The sequence below is a fragment of the Felis catus genome, chromosome C1 (assembly GCF_018350175.1).
Source record: "Felis catus isolate Fca126 chromosome C1, F.catus_Fca126_mat1.0, whole genome shotgun sequence".
Lineage (NCBI taxonomy): Eukaryota > Metazoa > Chordata > Mammalia > Carnivora > Felidae > Felis > Felis catus.
This window is the reverse complement of record NC_058375.1, coordinates 194,626,968-194,645,180: the sequence shown is the minus strand read 5'-3', so window position 1 is coordinate 194,645,180 and position 18,213 is coordinate 194,626,968. Positions and strand designations below refer to the sequence as shown.

At 35.2% G+C, this 18,213-nt stretch overlaps 1 protein-coding gene across 46 annotated transcripts in view; it reads right to left on the bottom strand.

Moving 5' to 3' along the window:
* MAP2 (microtubule associated protein 2) overlaps positions 1-18,213 on the bottom strand; it is a 282,928-nt gene that overhangs the window by 12,936 nt on the left and 251,779 nt on the right. For 27 of the 46 annotated variants that reach the window (XM_019838577.3, XM_019838585.3, XM_019838575.3 and 24 more), the window contains 3 exons: positions 15,194-15,364; positions 14,070-14,217; positions 8,780-9,120 (listed from right to left, as the gene is read on the bottom strand). In XM_019838577.3, coding sequence (XP_019694136.2) covers positions 8,780-9,120; positions 14,070-14,217; positions 15,194-15,364 — 660 coding nt within the window. The remainder of the gene's footprint in view (positions 1-8,779; positions 9,121-14,069; positions 14,218-15,193; positions 15,365-18,213) is intronic. The other 19 variants (XM_019838592.3, XM_045034420.1, XM_019838591.3 and 16 more) reach the window with 1 other exon arrangement.

Here is an 18,213-nt window from a genome sequence, read left to right as displayed (position 1 = left end):
AGAGTTAATTCCACAAGTATCAGCAGTCCTCAGAAATCATTCCACAAAATAGAAAAATAGATAGCTGCTGTGAAGGAGAAAGCTTTATTCCAGATTCGTGCTCTTTTTCTAAATCAGAGACTCAAATTTTAACTCTCTGTGCTCTATGGATGGGTCTAAATAAAAATGACTTTTTTGGGTAAGGAATTTCCATTGAGCTTTTGTTTTCCTATATATCAAGGGAAAATCATTTTGACATTTCAGAGATGGTCTAGAAAAAATATAACAAACTTCTATTTGATGAACTAATTTTCTATATTCATGATACAGAGGAAAAAATATTTGAATAATCATTACACAAGGTTAACTCTAAAGCACATTTTACCTTTTTTGTCAATTTCTTTCAGTCAAAATTTTTACCTGCACTATTAATGCAAAATGGAGTCATTTGAAAGAGTAGCAATCTTTCCTTCTGTGTACTTTATAGTGGAAGGGAAACGTATTATTTCAATGAACTGAATCCTCTTCCTAAAGCTCTGCCTTACTCAAAATTCTCCCAAAGTCTATTTTCTATTAGATGCATCAAAAATTCTTAGGTAGGCCGTCAGGTTCTCCAAATTCTGATTTTTGAGCTTGCTTCCTAAAATTTTCATTTTGGCCAGACAGTGTTGCATTCCATACTTTAAGGCCCTTGTTTACGTTTTGAAGTTCATTCCCATGCTTTCTTTATGTTATCTCTCGCTAGAATGCCTCATTCCAAGTTGAGTCTGGAACTCGTCATTCTTCAAGGATCAGCCCATCAGTCCCTCTCATGGGATCAGTCCATCAGTCCCTCTCAAGGGAGGCTGGCAAAAAAGGATTTCAGTCTCAGGAACAAAGGTTGGCGACTTGCTTGCATTCACTGTTGACTTTTCATTTACATAAGAGTCACATAAGAAAGAGTTAAAAAGAATAGACTAATGTAATTGAATAATTAATCAGAATTATTTTATTTTACTTTTTACTAATTCTATCTTCCTCCACCACATTAGGGAAGAACAGTGTAGTGACTTTCTGGATATTCCTGGTGCTACTCTAGTTGGATTTTATAATGATGGTTCAGTTGAAATGATATGCCACTGTACTCTCTCTGCATGGAAGGTTGAATGCTCCTTTAGAGAAATACACTTCTTTTTCTCCCCAAATGAGGTTGCTTTAAGAAGGACCAGAAGACAAAACGTAGGATATGTCTGAAGGCAAGAACAAATTTCTTTTTACCAGAGCTTCGTTGGAAATACGAAACGTGTAAAATGAAAGAAAATATAATCCTGGTTTATGGTTTTTAGTAAAACGATTTATAAACCAGAGGCATTAATCACCATGTCAACTTGAATTTCTTAAGCAATGGTGTTTTGATCTTTTTTTTAAATTTGACACACTCTGATGCTGGTTTCTTTATCAAAAGATCCACATGCAGCTCAAGATAGCAAGATATGGAGATTAACTGGGAGTTCAAAAGTTTGGATTCTCTTCTTGGCTCTCCTACATGATAGTGCTAGGCTCTACAGACAACCTCTAGCTAGGTATGATCCTTAATTGCTGTATCACTTCTTTATTCCTCCATCTAACGTTGTCTTAGAAAGAACACTTTTTTTTTCTTTTGAACAGGTAGTGGCCAGTGACACTCAACTGATTTCCCTTCAACTTTCCAGGAGATTAAGCTTTTCCCTTGGCTTTACATGATTTCTCAGGAGTGCTTAAAAATAAAGCCTTTCCTTGGCCTTGCATTAGAAAAACACTTTCTCTCCCTCTTTCTCTCTCAAAAGTATTTCCCATTTTATAGCATTCAATTTTAATGAAAACTATTTATCGAGCCTATTTAGGGTCCTGCAGTATCATGTATTAAAACAAAAGGGGCTCCTGGGTGACTCAGTCAGTTAAGCATCAGACTCAGTTTCGGCTCAGGTCATGATCTCATGGTCATGAGTTTGAGCCTCGTGTGGAGCTCTGTGCTGACCATGGAGCCTGCTGTGACTCTCTCTCTCTCTCCCTCTCTCTCTGCCCCTCCCGCCTCTCAAAATAAAGAAATAAACACTTAAAAAAATGACAACCTCAGGTATTTCTGAAGAATAAAAGTTCTCTGGAACAGATGATGTTTTACAAAGACTCTTTTGTTGACAACCATGTACTCAGATTAAAATGCATATAGACTTTATAGTCTATTTCAAATTTTTTTTATTTATTGAATTGCAAGGTCTCTTTCCTTTTTAATTTACACAGAGAGAGAGAGACAGAGTGCAAGCAGGAGAGAGGAGCAGAGGGAGAGAAAGAAGGGAATCTTAAGTAGGCTCCATGCTCAGCACGGAACCTGACTTGGGGCTTGATCCCACGACTCTGGGATCATGACCTGAGCAGAAATCCAGAGCTGTTTATTCAACCCACTGAGCCACCCAGACGCCTCTCTATTTCAAACTTTAACTCTGCCTATACTGACCTATAACTTCTTCAGAATTTGATGTATCAAATATAAGCAATAAATAGAGTGCACATGTAAATAGAAATAACAGTTTATATCAAAACCTACAATTCCACAGAGCTCTAAAGGAAAAGGATACATTGGAGGGGCCCATCAAGATGACAGCCCAATTTTTCTATGCAGGCTATGCCACACAGCAAAAAACAGAACCACATCAAAAACCCTGAATAAGCAAATAATGCTGAAAAATTTGTAAGGAAATGTTTGGTGGAACAGACACTGAGTTTAGGCATTAACCTCATGGTTGAACACTGGCACTACATTTTTTTTTGTTCAGTTTAAATTTGTAAGAAATTTAAGGAATAGTGGACCAAGTGTAAAGGCAGTAAGTTTTTTTTTTTAATTTTTTTAATGTTTATTTATTTTTGAGAGAGAGAGGCAGACTACAAGCGGGGAAGGGGTAGAGAGAGAGAGGGAGAGACAGAATTGGAAGCTGTCATTTCCACTGAGCCACCCAGGCACCCCAAGGCAGGAAGTTTTAAAGGGTTTATTTAGGGGGTGCCTGGGTAGCTCAGTAAGTTAAGCATCCAACTTCAGCTCAAGGCATGGTCTTGCAGTTTGTGAGTTCAAGCCCCACATCAGGCTCTGTGCTGACATCTCAGAGCCTGGAGCCTGCTTAGATTCTTTGTTTCCCTCTCTCTCTGCCCCTCCCCCACTCACACTCTGTCTCTCTCTCTCTCTCAAAAAATGAATAAACATTAAAAAAATTTTAATTTAGTTCAGTTGTTTGAAAATAATCTGAGATTCAAGGTTGTTCCTATGTCCTTGCTTGGCTTGTAAGTAAATAGCAAACATAAAAAGGACTCTATAGGCCTCAACTTGTAATGATTTTTATCATAGTTTTTAAAAAATTAATATTTATGAAGCATAGCTCCAAAATTTTTCATTACCCTATAAAAGACACTTGAATTATAGTTATAAAATTTCTCTTGCATAAAGACAGGGTCCATGATATTAAGGAGCTTTTGCTTTGAGATAATGTTGACTTTCAAACACACACACACACACACACACACACACCCTTGTCAGTATAATATAATGCATATTCAGTGAATAGTTTTTCTTCATGCTGGATTGACAGTATTTTAAAGCTTATGGGGTATTTTATTGCTTTTCTTATTTAGCACTTATTTACAGCCCAATGAGATGGAAAGAAATGGCTTGGAAAGAACTTTAAATTATTACATAAGGGCAAGACAGCTAGGGGAAGATAGGAAATGAAAAAAAAAAGCCACTTCTTTTCTGCCTAGATTGTAGAGACCATGTCTCTTTCCATTTGTCATAGAGTACCCATCAGGGTCTTAATAAATGTTTGATGAAATAATAATACCCAATGAGAATGAGGAATAAATCTAAATAAATTTTAATTCTCTTTTAATTTATAAAGCTTATAATTTTATTAATTTACTTATATGTTAATAGCACTCAGTAGACCTTTCACAATGGTGGCCATCATAATTTGACAGAATGAGAAAAAAACCCTGTTTCAGTATAATTTATTACTTGCCTCCAGCATTAATTCCATTTTCTCCTTGAGTATGAAACTAAAAGTAACTTATTCAAATTACACGTGAAAGGCCCAAAAAGTTTTCTAATTCCTAAAACTTTATAAGAAAATCTAAAAAAGGTTCCTGTCCACATTTCCCTCATCCATTCCCTCCTTCCTCCCTCTCTCCCAATTACATTTCAGAAGCACTGATTGCTTTACTCAAGTTCAGCTTGCCCTTTGTGGCACATACTTAAGGAATTTGTTAGAATAGCTAAGTGAATATTCTTAATGAGTTGTAACGCAAAAATACTATCAATCTCTCAAGTAGAACCATGAATTTGAGAGTTTAAAGTGACCTCACCATCTGCTTAAATGAAATGGTATGACATTAAGACGGTACAAATACATTATATTAATGGCACTACAAAAAGAAGTATATTTTGTTGTTTCTATTGTCTTTTTAAAAAAGTTCACTTATTGATTTTGAGAGGGAGAGAGAGAGAGTGTGACTGGGGGAGGGAGCAGAGAAAGAGGGAGAGAGAGAATCCCAAGCAGGCTCTGGGCCGAGCCTCATGCGGGGTTCAAGTCTCATGAACCGTGAGATCATGACCTGAGCCAAAATCAAGAGTCGGATGTTTAACCAACTGAGGCACCCAGGTGCTCCTCTAAATAAGTTTTTTAAAAAGATGCTAGGGCAACACTGACTGGGAAGGTAATAGATTGACACATTCTACAAGATTCTGTGTATAAAAGAGAAGTACTGTTCTTTTCTTTAACAGGTGCGACTTGCTCGAAGATGCCACCATCTTTAGCGCAGCTGACCTGAAAATGACTGACTGTTCCATGAACGAAGGAGAAGTATGTAATCCACAAGGTAATCAGTCAAATCCATAGACAAGTCCTTGCGGAGATCATGATCTAGCTAACCGTCATATCCAAAAAGCTATAAAAGAAAATAGTTTTTGTGAAGTCACCCCATCAGTAACTTTCAACTATGACAAGGGTACAAAAATTGTTCTTTGTATAGTGATCTTCATAAAGCTTTTGGAGAAAAAAACGAGAAACTTGTTAAAGCATGTAAAAGTATTCCACATAAATCAAAGTACCTATAAAAAAGCTGATCCATTGATAGGAAGGGTAAAAAGTACCATTCACTGCGTTCTTGCCTAAATTTTTTATGCCACGCATTTAGAGAAACTGTTTATTTTCCTACTTCTGTTGAAATCAAGCAGCTGTGTTCTTAAAAAGCTAACACTATTGATTGTAAAATCTAGATTTAGATTTCATGTAGAATAGGGAGCTAACTACACTGAAATAGTTTCAAGTTAATACACTAAGATAGTCTTACCTGAGCCTCGAGTTAAATTAACCAAGGTCACAATGTACAGTGAATCTAGGATTGGGTATGTTCTTTCCAGCAGAATGAATTTGTGTTTTAGCTGAAAAGATTAATATTATTGCTTTCTGTAAAGCTCCTCACATCTTCAGCTAGTTTATCTATTCCATTATGCATTGATTTGCTTCACTGAACTGAGCCACAGAGCTAAGCCTCTCTTCCAATATAAAATTGGACTTTTAACAGAAGCGATAATAAATGTAAGCACACAACCTATACATATGGAAGGGCAATAAATGCTCAGATTCAGGCAAATAATAAAGCTTCCCAACTTGAAAGTTGTTGGGCTCCCAAGACATATATATTTTTTATTACATATTTCCCCTCCCATTTCTTAATGATTATACAAACTTTAAAACAGCAATAATATAGCTTTTAAAATGAAATCATTGGCATACAGTCTAACCACTTCAGATTTAACAATAGAGCCTGTGTAGAAGAATTAAGGTTACATCTATAATTTTCCTCCTTTATTTATTAATAAGAGTTGTGTGACTATTTTTCCTAATATCTATAGACTACATATCTCTATTACAAAACTTGCCTTCTACGGAAAGTATTGCTATTATCCTGTCCTCTTCAATGATTCTGAGTTGAACACCATCCATTCAAATATCTTAGGATTATCAATTTATAATTGGTAACAACATGCCATTGGCTACGGTCTCCCCAGTAGAGTGCATTTATGGATCCTCAATCAGATAACAAGGGTCTTTAGTATATCATCCTGATAATTTCTAACATGTTTTAACATAAAAATGTTTCCTAGTCATTCTGTAAAGTGGAATCTTGAATCATCCAGTCAAAACCTCCAGTTTAACATGTACAGAAAAAGAATCTCTCCTTACTCCTTGTGTTTGAGGCTTTTAAGCCTCAAAGAAAAAGATTTCTCGCAGCTTATATTAACACTGTTAAAGTGTGAAGTGATGTATTTTTCCTACCAAGACAGTTCAACTACAGGGCACCTCAATTTCCCAATTTATTTCCTCTTCCAACCTAAACACATTGTACCATCTATCACCAAATAGAAGGCAAGTATCTTCCTTCCATCTGTTTATCTTGGTGAGGAAATATCTCCTGCTTCTCCAACAAGAGTCGCTTCATAACTCCACTGTTGTGGACATTTTTCCAAGTCATCTGCGGCTGAGATAGGATAATTTTGCAGCAGATTAACACTTGCCTTATGAAAGAAGAGATTTTCTTCAAAGGACAGCATGAGTTTGAGGCTATTTTTATTCTGTAATTTTTGTGTCATATGTCTTTACTAGCCCTTAATTACGACAATCTCTGAGGCCATTTTAGTTGAATTCAAGAGAATGAGACATCTTTATGTCACTTTTATGAATTACCAAGTGTAGTAGAAGTCAATTAATTAGACATAAAAATATTCACAATCAGATATGGTAAAGAAGCAGAAGGATGAAGTATTCATATTTTTTGGACTGGTTTAACCTTAGTGACTCTGGCAAAGCGGAGGCTAAAACCATTCTTTATGCCTCTCTACCTTGAGGAGTCACATGTAGAATTTCCATGTCAAATTATATCAATAATTCCATTTTGATTACATTTTCTTTTTACTTTCAGGAAAATATTTTGGAGATGAGTTATATTCCCTTGTGATTCTAAGAAGAAACATGTTAAGTATCAATATTTTCTAGAATATAAGCAAATAAACCCCACATTTAGATCAGGAAAATACAAACCAAAAGGATATTTATAGAAAGAGATTTGATTCTAAATATACTTACTGGCTATTGTATTTTAATAGGTATCTCAACAAAAACTAAAATGATACTTTAAAATTTGTACTAAATTTATTTTAGTCAACTAATATTTATATATAAATATAAAACATAAATATTACAAATGGTGTGTAATACAGCATTTGGGTATTTCCTAAAGACTCAAAATATTTCATTCTCTGGAGTGTGTAAAACTCTGAGGAATCCAAGAATACTATGAGATTTATGGAATTACAGGATCAAATTTGGTAGAATTAGTTTTTTTGTTTTGTATTGTTTAAAAGAGATTTCTTGCAGCTCATATTTTAAGAACATCTTGTATGAAAAAGCATTTGTCGATGACTTTATTACTAGAGAATGTTACAGTCATTCTGCAGAGGGCATACAGAGCACCACCCCTGCCCTCCACTTCCTCCAACTCTTTGGTTGATTTTTCATACCTCCTTGGGCTTTGTGGAACGGAATCACAGTGAGACAGCAATCAAGTTTGGTGCTAAAGGAAGGGGCAATACTGAGTTTTTGTTTCAGCAGTGAGTAGGAATCCTTGATAGCTTCACATTTTGGCAAGATCTTTTTTCTAAACCTGCCTGAAAATATGTTTTCTTTGGCATGGAAGAAGGATACCAAAAATCAGCGGCAGAAAATATAAGACACAAAATAAAGAGAGGCAGGAAAGAATACTGAAGTTAAAAGAAAGGCTTTTGGAGATGCTGAGAGGGCATTACAAGTTTGGTGATGCACAAAGGAAATGATACTTTCTTTCTTCTTTCTCTCAAGGATGGGTGTTTTATCTCTTTACTGACAAGAAAAGTCAAACTATCCCATAGGCAGATCAATATCACAACGAAAACAAGAAATGATATTTGTATTATCTCCTTCCAGGCTATTTGTTTCATCTAAACAAACGGTATGTAAGCAAGGTTCAGGTCAAGGCAGAATTCAAACACCCTTGGTTGGTAAAAATGTGAACGTTCGTACTGGAGCTGAAGTTAAGACTTAATAGGTAGAGCTTTACTAATAATTCTACCCAATATAATTAATCTTAAAGAGTTCTGCTATAATAATTTCATGCATCAGAACTATACAAAACTGCCTGTTTATCATCAACACGAATGTCTACCCTTTGCAATTTGTAAACATGAGCAGCCAGAAAAGAAATTTGGCGAACCGTTCTGGTGTTGGTGTAGAGATGGGGAAATGGTAGAAGATGTCATAGAAAATCATCGAAGGAGAAAGGAGATAAAAGTGGAATTCTTAAAAGATAGTCAAATGAGGTCACAGGATCTAAACTAGAACACTCAAATTCGTATCAGAAATGTAATTTTAATCTCTTAAACCAAAGTCCACAAGGCAATAGACATACATTCAGAAAAGATCTGCTAGCAATTAATGGAAAAATTCTCCTGCATGGTCAAATCCATCTTTACCTGATAATAACCAGAAGGAATGGATATCTCATGTCATTTTCATTATATTTGATAAGCTAGATTTCTCAGATAAGGTCTAAACTCTTGGCAATGAACCATAACCATTAATTTTTTTAACACCTCCACCTCCCTTTTATTGTAAGAACTGTTAGCATATAATATGAGGAAGGCATTCTAATAATTAGTGGCAATTTACTTCCAGCAGCAAATATGGGTTCATATGATTCTTACCTGCCCCCCTTTAGGCTGGTATTTGATGTTGTCTGTTGATCCGATTTTGGATTTGACATTCTTCAGGTCTGGCAGTGGTTGGTTAATAAGCCGGAGCTGCTTGGGAGTAGCAGGAGATTTTGGAGGAGTACGTATGATGGCAACTTTCTTCTCACTGGGCACCAAGATGGCAGATTTGGGGGTTCCTGGTGTGTGAGGGGTTCTGGGATAGCTAGGGGTTCCAGGAGTGCCTGGTGTGCGTGAAGAATAGCTTGGTGGGGTGCCAGGAGTGATTGCGGTTGATCCAGGGGTGGTGGGTGTGGAAGTGCCACTTTTTCCTGCTCTGCGAATTGGCTCTGATCCTATATTCACAAACAAAACAAAACAAAACAAAACAAAACAAAACAAAACAAAACAAAACTGAAACCACAGCATCAGAAAATTCTCCTCAAGACATCGTCTTCCCACGGGTTGTCAGAACTCACAATACATTAATTTTTAAGGAGTTGAGAATATTTATGGATAACAACAATGCTCCAAAAGGTGAAAGTCTCCTTTTTTTCAAAGGCTTATAACCTGGTAACATTTGTGAAAATGCATTGCTATCAATGCAAAGAAAGAACTTGGGTTTTCTTGATTTATTTTTCCTTCTAACTTTGAATGTGTCAAAAGTTTTTTATACTTGTGTGATCATTAAGGCATATGAATCTGCCTTTAGTTGGAAGAAGTGTCTGCACTGTATTTTTTGTGTGGGCTCATATTTACTAAAGATTCCTTGAATGATATATGGACCATTTGCTCTTTTGTGCAGTAAGTTCATTCCAAGATTCAGGTAGACATACAACATACAATTGTGTGTTTGTATCAGTAATTTTGAGCTGTGTACAAATTATTTATTGAATTGCATTTCAGTGGTACTCCTTCCATTTATATTGAGGAACACTGTGAATTGCAAATGTGTGTACTGAAGGCTATTCAGTCATGTTAGACATTGTTCTACAGTATTACATTTTCCTTTGTATGGAAATTCGTCTCAGGTCTTTTTTTTTTTTTTAGTTTTTTTTTAACGTTTATTTATTTTTGAGAGCGAGAGAGAGAGACAGAACACAAAGAGGAAAGGGAGACAGAATCCGAAGCAGGCTCCGGGCTCTGAGCTGTCAGCATAGAGCCTGATGCGGGGCTTGAACTCACAAATTGGAGATCATGACCTGAGCCAAAGTCGGTCACTTAACCGACTGAGCCACCTGGGCGTCCCTCGTCTCAGCTCTTAAAACCACACACAAAAAATCTATTTTTCTTCTTAGAAAAATAGGGTATTTTAACAATATATCCACTGTGCATCTTGTACCTGATTGTTTTCTCCTATACTTTCATTGCTAGTTTGCAGTTTGGAGTCAAACCAATAATCCCCCATTGTCAATTAAATATGATATTGTGGGAGGCATTTCTTTGCCTCAACCCAACTTGGGCATCATTTTACTATTTAGCTCCTTCCGCCCATTTTCCTGTACTATGTTTCTTTCACATTAACTTTTTAACTGTGTGTTTGAATGCCATTTCAAATCCTTTTTTGAAAAAAAAAAAAGAGATACGTGAGACTACAGCACCTTATAAATTTCAAAGCACTTTTGTGAATACCAAACATGTGATGAGCAAACAAACACAGTAGTTAGAGGCAGCTCTTATTATTCCTAAATTCAAGAATGAGGATACTGAGGCTTGTTTACCCAGATGATACTAAATTCAAAGCCAGATGTGATATTTAGCCTCTGAGCTCTAAAAATCTTTTCTCTTAAAATAACAATAAAAAAAATCTTTTCTCTTAAAATAACAATAAAAAATAAAATTCATGCCCTTCCTATAAAACACCAAAAAAAAGTGAAGGTATTTGAATAATAAATGTAAACAATGTAAATACCTTCACTTTTTTTTTGGTGTTTTATAGGAAGGGCATGAATTTTATTTTTTATTACTGAGTATATATACTTTGTAAAATCAATAAATCTAGAAATTTTGTCGAGGACAAAGGTACAAGTCATTAGTTTTTAAATCAATGAAGTGAAAGGGATCTTTGAGTCATCTCGTACAACTGGTCATCAGTGTGGGAAGTTCTGCCTGAGAAAGGGGATAATTAATCATTGCTGGAATAATTACAGGGAATGAGCTCAAGAGAGTTTCTTAATTATAATCTACAGACAACATCTATTTACCTACTGGCCTGGGTTCAGTCTCCCGGAGAAACAGGAGCATTTCACTTCTTTCAGTGAACAGTTTTTACATATAAGCGAAAGCTGCCCTGTGTCCTTCTGGTTTTTTAACGTGTAAGGGCCAACCATGGGCAGACTGTTTAACTGACAATAGGAAATGGGATATAAGAAGACTAACATGACAGATGAGTGTGCGTTCTATGATTTTTATTGCTTTCCACAGAAATGACATTTCAAGACCAAGATGATACAGCCACAGCTAACTTGGCTTTTTGAGGCTTCTTTGCTACAAAGTTCGCGTTTGGACCAAGTTTTTGATGTTTGAGTCAGTCATTCTGTCCTTCAGAAAAATCTCTTCAGAAACCTCATTTCCTCCTTAAATGTTTTCTCTATGCTTTCATCACCTTTGAATAGCTCAGGTCTTTTGGGGAGCGGAAACTTCTGTTATTTGTCACTGTACTGGTGCCTTCCATGAGATCTGTATACAGTAGGAGCTCAACATACTTTCTTTTTTATCAGTACAAATTGGATTCAAAATTAATCAGTGTGTTGAGGTGTGTTTTACTCGAGGGAGACTGAGCTGAAGCAATATTCTGCATGTGCATAACAAGTTTCACTTGTTTTTTTAAAGAGTCCTTTCTATACCCATAGAAAATGGCTTTAAGCTTCAGAAAACTAAGGAATGAAAGTTTTGTGTTACATCTGGAGAATGAAGAAAAACCAAAAGCATTAAGCCCTACCACCACTGTTGAATAGATAGGATTGATTCAAAATATAATAAATTATATTCTAGTCATCAAATGGCAACTTCGAGTGTTTCCTATTTGTTCTGAAACTGAAAGAGTTAATTAAATCTGAAATACTAAAACAATGTGAAATATATCTATGAGAAAATATATATTTACAAATTACTTTATGAAACTGTGTTCTTATTAATCTTGTCAACTCCTCGATGACAATGCCTTTCTCTCCGTTTGTGCTAAGGGCATAGCTTTGTTTCCTTCAAATCTTTTCAGTAGTGGTACAAAATGCCAGAACGTGTCTGTGTGTAGTTACAGAGATGATGGGTGAATGGGAGGAAGCACAGCACTTGTTCTTTTAGTTGTCTTTTTAGCTATTGCTATAGGGAAACAAAATAAACCGAATGTCCTGAGATTATCAGGGTACCAGTTATGTTTCTTAGCAAATAATAAAATGCATCATGCTTATGAATGTAAATAAAGTTAGAAAGTCAAAATAGAGTTGGCTCAGATCATAAAGGATAATTTATATATGGATGCATTTTAGAGGGCAGAGCACAGTAGTTTGAAGATGTGAAGTTATGAATAAAGTACCATTTTGCTCCCATAACCACAGATAGAAGCATAATTCAAGGTATACCTTTGGGAAGCACTTGGTGCCTTTGTCTTGTCTGAACAGCCTCCATATTGCTGATGCCCAATTCCAACTCCGGATATTTGGAATTGGTCTTTTCTCTGGGGATCACTATCTTTTCAATGCCTTCTTTGCTAGTTTGTTTGAATACTTTATTTTTGCAAAGAAATAGTTTTGTGATCTTAAAGGGTTCCTGGCATATACTTCAAAGAATGTTAATGCTTCATGAAACTAAATGGTGTAGGGCACAACTGCTCTAAATATAATAAACACTTTAATTCTAGGCAAAAATATGCTTTAAGTGTCATACAGAATGGTAATATTTGAAGTGGGACAATTTTTATTAAATATTTTAAGAGTAAGTAACAAAATCAACTATAATGTGATGGGAGGAGCAATTTCCACCATTTTTAATGGTTTTTAAATGACAGAGATATTATTCTCCAAGTGATTCTACATAGTTTTCTAGTACTACTTCTTCCACATAAATATAAAAAAGACATTAAAAGGGCAGGTGAATGAAGTTATCAGTGGGCTGAAAACCAATTCAACCACTTTCTAGCTTAGTAGCATCGGACAAGTTACCCTCTTTAAAAGGTCAGTTTCCTCATGAGTAGATTTAACGAGGCTATTTTTACCTAACCATCAGCATTATTAACTTAAATGGAGTGAAAAACGTGTCTTAGGATCTTAGCATCTACAGGTACTAAAAAAATCGTAGCTATTTTTGTTGTAATAGAAACCTATTTGTGAAAATAATTTGCATCTGTCCTTCAACCAGATAATCTTGGTAGTAACACCACATGAGTGGGTAATGATTGGAACATTGTTAATATTCTTTCCTTAAACTGTGATGACGCCAGCTAGTTCATTATGGGCCATCAACCAAAAGAAATTTAAACTATTGCACGGAACATGTTATGTTTACACCCACATTGGAATGCGAATTCTTTTTTTTTTTTTTTAATTTATTTTGAGAGAGAGAGGCAGAGAGAAAGGGAGAGAGAGAATCCCAAGCAGGCTCCACACTGTCAGTGTGAGGTCAACGCGGGGCTCAAACTCCAGAACCGTGAGATTATGAGCTGAGCAGAAATCAAGACGCTCAACTGACTGAACGACCCAGGTGCCCCTGGAATGTAAATTCCTACCAAATTGAGCAGGATCCTAGGTTTTGATTACTGACTTCCCAGTTAGACTTTAGGATTTGGAATTCTAAGGAAGTTAAGCTTATATAGATACATATTAAAAAAATAATTCCTGACTATTGGTCTTCTCTATTAATTACTTCCTTGTAGGTACTCATTTTCCAAAACAATCATTTTGAATCAAGCAGCTGTTTTGGATCCATCAATAGTCTGGCTTTTCTGATTCTTTAAAAAAATTTTTTTTTACATTTATTTATTTTTGAGAAACAGAGTGAGACAAAGCGTGAGCGGGGGAGGGGCAGAGAGAGAAGGAGACACAGAATCCGAAGCAGGCTCCAGGCTCTGAGCTGTTAGCACAGAGCCTGACGAGGGGCTGGAACCCACAAACTGTGAGATCATGACCTGAGCCGAAGTCAGACGCTCAACCGACTGAGCCACCCAGGTGCCCCTGGCTTTTGTGATTCTTAGAAGAAATATAATTTGTTTTCAATGTGTGTTTTGTTTGAAAGATGTAAAATATAGACCTAGAATAAGCTCTACTCCACTTAAGGGATTAAAAAGGAAGCCAAATCAAAATAAACCTACTGGTGGTCCGCCTTGCTGAAGAGGAGATGGAACTGTTGAGAGAGAAGGAATTCTCCTCTCTGTCTCCTGATACACCGCGGCGAGGAGGGAGGATAGAGGAGGGCCTGGGCAGGGAAGAGCGCTTTTCTGGGCTCTTGGTTACTCCATCCTGATTGGGAAAAAAACACATTGGGTTCTTGTGAATCTTCAGGTATACAAAGTGATTATGTTAGCCTGGCTAATTTCTTCCTGTGCTGATAGATACATTTCTTTTAATACACACTACTGAATTTCATATACTTATAAGCATTTCCACTTTGAAACTTAGAAAGGGTTCCTATTTGCCTAGAGGTGCTATAAAAATCTATTATTCTGGAGTTCATGCTAATAATTAATCATGAAATTCAAATTCTAAATAACATGGGTAAATAGTAATTTACCTAAGTAATCTCCAGCAAATGAAAAATTTTACTAAAACCTCTTGATAAGCATGAAAACTCATTAGTCAGAAAGGACTGGCAGTGGGCATTGCATGATGACAGTTAACAATGAACACTACCGTATGTTGTGCATTTATGTGACAGGAATTCTAAGCACTTTACATCCATTTATGATTTAATTCTTGCCACAAAATACTATATGCATTTTATAGCCAAGGAAACAGGTTGAATCAATGTATGTAATTTTTTCAAAATCACTGAATTAATAGGTAGCAGAGGCAGTATTAAATCCTGATGTGTCTGACTGAGTCCAAATGGTCTATCATATTATATATAATTCATCATTATTATACAATATTACATATTATACATTATATGCTATATATATGTATATGCTACATGTTATATATTATGTATAATAGCATATATATTTTATTTTTTTGGTTTGTATCTGAAATTTTACAAGATACCAAATAAACAAATAATAAATTAATAAGGGACAGTATACCTAAATAGAGGCTTTTTTTTTTTACTGATTAGACTATTAATAACTATTGAAACTTTTATTTGTTTATAAGAGAGTCTATTGTTTATATGTCAAACACTTTAGAGTTTAGTCTCTGTTTTTATATATTTACTGAACTGTGTCTTACAACCTCTGAAATTATATTCTTTTCTGAAACTTCAGTTGACCTGCTGCCTTACCTTGTTCCCTGATTCTGAGAATGGCAAACGGTCTGTGGAGCCTGCTGAGGTGGGCTTTATTGAAAAACTGTCAGAAAATGTAGCCCTTTTAGACGTACTAAGGCAGGCTGAGCTGCATCTTGGGGATTTTGAGCTACCCTGAAAGGCAGGAATCTTTGACAAAGTAGAATTCTAGCCATGAAAGAAAACAAACAAAAGCACAAAATAAACAAAACTATGAAGTAAAAGGAAAATAAAAAATGTATAAACATATAAGAAATTAAATACTGACATCTAAAAAGACCACATGATAAATGGTTATAATCAATGACAGAAATGCATATTATGTGAGAACAAGAGATTTTCATTGAACAGATGTTAACTGCAACTAAAGAATGCTCATATATGAGAATACAGATTACAATACTCTTCATGAATTCTATGCAGAAAATCTGATTAATCCATAGGTCTTTCAATGATACCATATTTGAAAAATATCTTGAGAGTCTGTTGGAATTGTTCCTTTAATAAATTCAAACCCTTAAGGTGTATTTATAATCAAAATCTTGATCACATTTCAAGAACTTTAGAACAAGGTATATTTAAGGTCTCATAATGGAAAATACATTTTGTTCTTTCAGATGTCTACATTGATTTCGTCAAAAAAATTACAGAGTTTATATAAAATTAGTACATTTTATGAGTAAAATGCATACTGGGGGCCAAGTTTTACCATAGAATTGATAACATTTTTATGCATAGATCAGTTTGTACGGTGTCTTATAAATTCTAAAAATGAAAGTGAGCACTAAAGACATTGCCCATAAAAAATCACAGGACTTAAATTACGGGTGTTGCTAGTCCCTGGAGAGATATTTCTCAAGTGGGAATCATCAGGGGGTCGGACACATGGCTTCTAGAGAAAGCTATGCTGACATGTTGCATATTTCACAGGGCACTTTGTTAAAAATGCAGTAAAGTATAAAGAAGCCAAGGAGATTTTATTTCATTAGTTAATATGATTTTGCTGTTACAAAAATAGCAGTTGAAATTGACATCTTTATTTCGAGTTTTAACCTCCACAGGCACTTTAACAGGGCAGACCCATTAACAGATTGCACAAATCACTTCTCGTTTTCCAGACCCAGCGCCTTGAGCGGGACATGCACCTGGCTCGGCACAAGTCATTCTTTTTTGATTGATGCTACCCACAAAATAGTGAATTACAAAAGTGATACAGGAGAGAAAAAAATGGAATAATTGGATTGCCTCAAATTATGAAAGACAACTACTAATCCTGTGCTTAAAACGAAAACAAAAACAAAACAAATACGCAACAAATGAAGGATTATAGGTCAGGCTTACAATAAAGATCAATTGAAAAATCAGAAAGAACTGTTCTGAGGAATGTACTGAAAGTCACAGATAAAAACAGGTTAGACTTGGGGTTATAAAGGAAATTTATAGGAAGAGGGTGAGGTTATGAGGGGAAAGAATGTTAAATGAGAAAAAGTTAGAAAGAATGGTGGCCTATCTCTGTTCTTCAGAAAGGGGAGATGGGCGTTTATAAAGGAAAAAAATTAGTTCTGTGTAGAAGATGTATATGGTTTCTTTTCTAAGTACAAGCATTTAATGCGAATTCCCACTGAGTTACTTGAAGACCAAGGGACTTGAAAATTTCCTAAATATTTTTCAAACAAACATAACAAATGATCCAAGGGAAAGAGAGAGAGAGAGACTCAAGAAACAGACTCTGAACTATACAGAACAAACTGATGGTTACCAGAGGGGAGGGGAGTGGAGGGATGGGTGAAATAGGTGAGGATTAGGGAGGGCACCTGTGATGAGAGCACCGAGCGCTGTAGGGAAGTGTTGAATCACTATGTTGTACATCTGAAGCTAATATTACACTGTATGTTAACCAACTGGAATTAAAAGCCAAAAAAAGACCCAAAAGATTTTCCAATGTCCACTTAAAAATGCTTTTTTTTAATGGGGGAAAGCTGACTTACTTTCTCTATCTGCTCCTAAAGACTTCTACCTTTCAAATAACAACAACAACAACGATCACTGTTTATTGAATAAATACTATGTTCTAAGCACAATACAGTGTACTATTTTATAATTTACTGTATTTATTTTTCACAAAGTAGGATATAGGAATTTTAACCCTCCCTTTATTTTTGGAAAATTAAGACATAGGGAGCTATTTATTAGAGCTAATAAATGTTCAAGACCTAGACCTGGTGTGCTTCATAGCCCTGCTCTCAGCCACAATTCATTAGTTGCCCATCAGAAACAAAAGGTAAAGAGAAATCTTGAAGTTACAGTGTTTTCAAAATAAAGCCCAATATTTATCAAAGCAGTAAATGGAATCTATTGCTTGCCATATGTTCAGGAATATGCCTGGAAACATAAAAATCAATTTTTAAAAATCAACATAAAGTCCTTTAGGTTCAAAATGATATAAACAGTTTGGCTCTCATTGGAAACGTATTTCTATTTTTCATAATAAATAAAAAGTGAAAGTCTAAAATCTGACTAGTTTTTAGAATGCTAAACAAAGAGTTGTGATTTACATGTGACGTCTAAAACCTAGAACACTGTGATGTACTACTGGTTAACATCATTCAAAATATTTATATTTTTATTTGTACAAAGTTTTGTAATTTTAGGATTTCTTTAATAGTCTTTCTTTTAAGATTTTATTTTTAAGTAATCTCTACACCCAAGTGGGGCTCAAACTCACAACTCTGAGATTGAGTAGCATACTCTACCAACTGAGTCAGCCAGGTGCCCCTCTTTAGTAGTCTTTTAATTTTTTTTTCTTTCAATCAGAAAGGAGTAAAATACTTCATGTTTGCTTTGGTCTTTTGGGAGTTTAAAAAATGATGGTTAATAACATAAAAAGTACAATAAAAAAGAAATATGAAAGACAAACATATGAAGAAGTTAAACACCATTAATGCAACTAAATTAAAACAATATTTTATCCCCATAACTTGGTAAATATAGAAAAAGTACAAGAATATCTAGTAATA